At 48.8% G+C, this 4,219-nt stretch overlaps 1 protein-coding gene across 1 annotated transcript; it reads right to left on the bottom strand.

Annotated features, from left to right (window-relative positions):
* Positions 1–201: 201 nt before the first annotated feature.
* On the bottom strand, positions 202–3,686 carry LOC121834384 (putative nuclease HARBI1; the record flags this gene model as incomplete). Its single annotated transcript, XM_042288088.1, has 2 exons — positions 3,569–3,686; positions 202–477 (listed from the first exon to the last, which is right to left on the bottom strand). Coding segments are annotated over exons 1-2 (394 nt in total), but the record flags the coding sequence as incomplete, so codon positions are not given.
* Between the last annotated feature and the right edge of the window lie 533 nt (positions 3,687–4,219).

Here is a 4,219-nt window from a genome sequence, read left to right as displayed (position 1 = left end):
CTGGTTTTGTGGCCTCGCTTAGAAGGCCCATATCTAACTAAGTACCTATCCAGGAGTTACACTGACATTTGCAAGCTGGATCAAACCTTTACCAAGATCCAAATGCAAAAAAGGCTGGATACCAAGAGGCTACAAAGCACATGGTCGTTCAGCCTGTCAACTATTAATACTCATATGAAATCCAAATTAAAATATACCTACCCAGCAACCAGCCACCGGGCATGCCCCCAGCCTCGAACCTCTCCGACAAGTCGGAGTTGCGCCACATACAACTGTCATGCGTGCTCTCCGGCCACTTCACAGTGAGCTGTGTGATTTCGTTCGACGCATCGCAGACCGCTTGCACATTCAGGAAGTCGTAGCCTTTCCTGTTTCGGTAGATGTTCTGGTCCTTCTTCGCATTCTTGTGGGCAATGTGCGTGCCGTCGATGCACTCCAGCTTCTTGGGGAATACATTGATTTCCGCAAGGCCTATAGCTTAAAACAGTGAAGTGTTCAACATTTTGTGAAGCAGCCCTATTGAAAATTCCATCAAGATACGTAATTTGGGACACTGACTGCCAGTCAGCAGCCTTGGTGGAACGTGATAAACCATCAGACGTCATCTGATGGTCCATCAGATGACGTATGACTGCACTGCCAAGGGAATTTCATCAACAAGGGCAGCATTTATATAAGAGTAAAGCTATACGCACTCATAAATATCACCAAATGCCTCAATAAAACAAAATGTTCGAGAAAGAAAAAAAAAAAAAAGCAGGACCACCGCAGACCGAACTCGCGACCACTTGCGTACAAATCGGACACCTTAACCCCTATGCTATGCCATCGCTTAGGAAACTCGATTTGACCATTCGTTTTATATGAGATGCTTCGGCTGCAAATGCAGTTAAGCATTCAGCATGTTATGCAAAGCACTCGTACATCACTCGCCGTACTTCAGTTCTACTCAGCTGCCATGTAGAGTACTTTCGCGCCGTAGAGCGATCCTTTTGTTCGCGCGTCTCCGGCCCACTAGACTTGTACACCTTGTCGTCTTCAACTACACCGCTAAAGTCCCTTACATCGTCGGAATTCACAACAGGCTGGGTCTTGTCGAGTAGAAATTCTACTAAAACATAAGACATTGCAGAGCCCTGGCAGGATCGACAGGTTGGAGCAAGCGGGCAAACAAAACGAGTCGAGAGCGATCGTTCATGAAAGCTCGGCGAAGCCTCTATGGGCGAAGCGAAGTGGCTTGTTCGGCGTTTAGGCGGGCTTCTGATCAAGGTTGTCGGTCGGCTGCATGTCATATCTCTAACATCAGTGGTTTTATGGGCTCACGTCCCGAGATCGTTTTCTTCTGCATAGATTGTTTTTCGTATTCATAGATTTGAGGAAATAGTGGTATCCGAACAAACTTTACGTCCTTTGACCTTACGTCTGTCTGCACGTCAAAGCTTTTCGACGTACAGTCAGAGCCAATCGATGTACAAATCAGAATCGCCACCAAGACATCTTGATGGCATTTCGCGACGGCCGACTGCCACCAGGAAACCATCAGAAAACCGACAAGTGGAGTCTGACTGGAGTTTGACTGTCGGTCAGAGTAACTTGTTGGCCAATTAGACGGGAGAGCGCCTTTAGAATGCGCGACACTAGAGCGCCGACGTTAAAGCGCGCGACTCGAGGGCGCTGCGACAGTTGCGCGCAAGACACTAGAGCGCACGTCACGAGAGCGCATGACCAGTTGAGCGCGTGACACGAGAGCGCACGACCAGTTGAGCGCACGACACGAGAGCGCACAATCTGCAGTTGAGCGCGCGACACGAGAGCGCACCCCAGTTGAGCGAACACCGCGAAAATGTGTGATGTACCCGCGGCCGCACAAACAGAACAAAATTGTGTGACTCATCGGATTGAAGCATTGGTGATTTTTAATTCACTGAATATGCCTTTAATAAAAAATAAAACGGGTGCGACTCTTTCTAACTAATTGTTTACTGACATCGGAGAGAAAATGGAGTAAGGGTGTGGGCTGGGGCATATAGGTACCGGGAAAGTTTGCAGTTGAGTGGAGCAGCGAGTTTAAGATTTCTTCACAGTGCTGCGGTGTTCCTCTTGGATATACTATAAATAGTTTACCTTTTGCTATATTTTTTCTATTTTTTACAGGCATTACGGCTCCAATCTATTTGCTGGCTATTTAGACGTCCCTCGCGTCAATATAAATAGTATTCTGACATCCATGTCCGCAATGAAGAAAGCTCACCACTAAAAAAGTATAAGCAAAATCACCCATCGAAGGAAAGCTCAGCGCAATTTTATGGGATGCAGATCTTTCCAGTCTTTTGACGGATACAAGAAAACCTCGCCTGCAAATCTGGGATATACAGAATCAAAGAACTAATGAAGCTAGGCCAGCTGCAATATTTTTTTTTCTGCAAAAATACACGCTACAAATATATATATATACATATAGTTTTTTTTTTTGTTTTTGCTCAGTTTTTTGTAACCCTTCTTGGTTTGCCACACGCAAACATTTCGTCGACTCATTTCGCAGTCATTGCTGAATTCCGCGGCATAAATCCCTGCCAATATTAGATAAAACATGCGATGCCCGAACAAGTGGTCGGTCCGTTCGGGCCACTCGCGCTGGACTGGTTGTGCGCTCTCGTGACGGGCGCTTTACAGGACACGCGAGCTAATAGGGAGTTTTTGTAGACTGTTTTCCCCGCTCCGCTGTGCTCTCCAGAAGGAAGACGCCACAACTGCGCATGCGCGGCGCTAGCCTTTCCTGCAGAGTCCCCGATCTCGTAGCGGGTTGCGGAGAACGCTGCGGGACAGCGGAAACGACCTACGAAAACTCTCTAAAGTCGCTGCGTTGTCAAGTCGCGCGCGCTAACGTCGCCGCGCTCTAGCGTCGCGCGCGCTAACGTCGTGGCGCGCTACTGTCGGCGCTCTACTGTCGGCGCTCTAATGTCGTGCGCTCTAGTATTGTACAGCCAATTAGACATGCTAGACGTACAGTCAGGCACAGTCAGCGGTCCACTAGGAAACATCGACTGCCAAACAGGGTTACATTGATGGATTTTTCCTTCGGGAGGGGACATCCTGGATATTTCATTTACCACATTAAAATATATACAAAAATTGGTCTATCAAAGAGATGACCTCTAAATACTCATACCTCAATTAAAGCACTATCGCACCCATTTAAACACTATTACCAAAAAAAAAAAGGAGGGTTTTAGAGGGGGAGGGGGGGGGGGGCAAAGAGTGCTTTTGTTAGTTCTCATGGGCATTGCATGAACAATGCATTGCTGACCGAGAGTCTCGGTGACCATTCCACACAATGCCGTTGCTCACGTCAATCTATACAACTTCGTTCGCGTCAATGAAAGTCGCACTCATTAGGGTCATGCGGGAGGCATGACCCTAATGAGTGCTCACTTGATCGAATGACGTTTTAGCGAATGCCCACGTTCCCCCCGATTAAAGCTGATAAGGCTGAGTAAACGCGCTAACTATTCGCACTGAAATAAATAACAGGGGTAACTAACGAGCACGGCATTGGGGAAACACTTACCGCGTGAAGTACGCATTGCTGCCTGCGGGGTCACGGGGAACTTGATCCCTTTTTCAGCGAAGTGGCAGAGCGCGCTGCTCACCGAGTTTATGATGCGCGAGGCACTCGTCTGGCTCATATTCCCCACGTCGCCCACCACCGACTGAAAAGTGCCTCTCGCATAGGAGCGAAGCGCCAGTAGTACTTGGGCGTCCACGGGGAGCGCACAGTCAACCCCCGGTCACAGTCCCAGTTTCGCGGCGCTGACATTAGCGTCGCCACCATCAGCGGCGCTGTGCATAGCGTCGCCACCGGCAGCAGCGCTTAGGTGGTGGGGGGCTCTCATTAATACAAAAATACAAATATAAAACTTTGTCCGCTAACAGTAATTTCAACAAAACGTCTTCACCGCACCATGAAAATAAAATGCAATTTATTTTATATATTTCTTTCTGTTCGTTCTGTTTTCGGTCTAAAACCAAAACTCTAAACCGACCCGCTGGCCTCGCCGGTGTCCTGAAAGGCGCCGCTGCCCCCCCCCCCCCCCCCTTCCCTTCGCTCTACCCTCGCCCAAATTTGAAACTTCGTAACGGCGGACGGCGGCGTCGCGTAGTTTTGTTTACCCAAGGGTCGTGCGAGCGTAGTTTCGCGCTCCGGCGTTCCGCGCGCCTG

The sequence above is a fragment of the Ixodes scapularis genome, unplaced genomic scaffold, assembly GCF_016920785.2.
Source record: "Ixodes scapularis isolate PalLabHiFi unplaced genomic scaffold, ASM1692078v2 ptg001092l_1__unscaffolded, whole genome shotgun sequence".
NCBI lineage: Eukaryota > Metazoa > Arthropoda > Arachnida > Ixodida > Ixodidae > Ixodes > Ixodes scapularis.
Note: the sequence above shows the minus strand (reverse complement) of the source record. Positions and strands in the feature narration are given on the sequence as shown.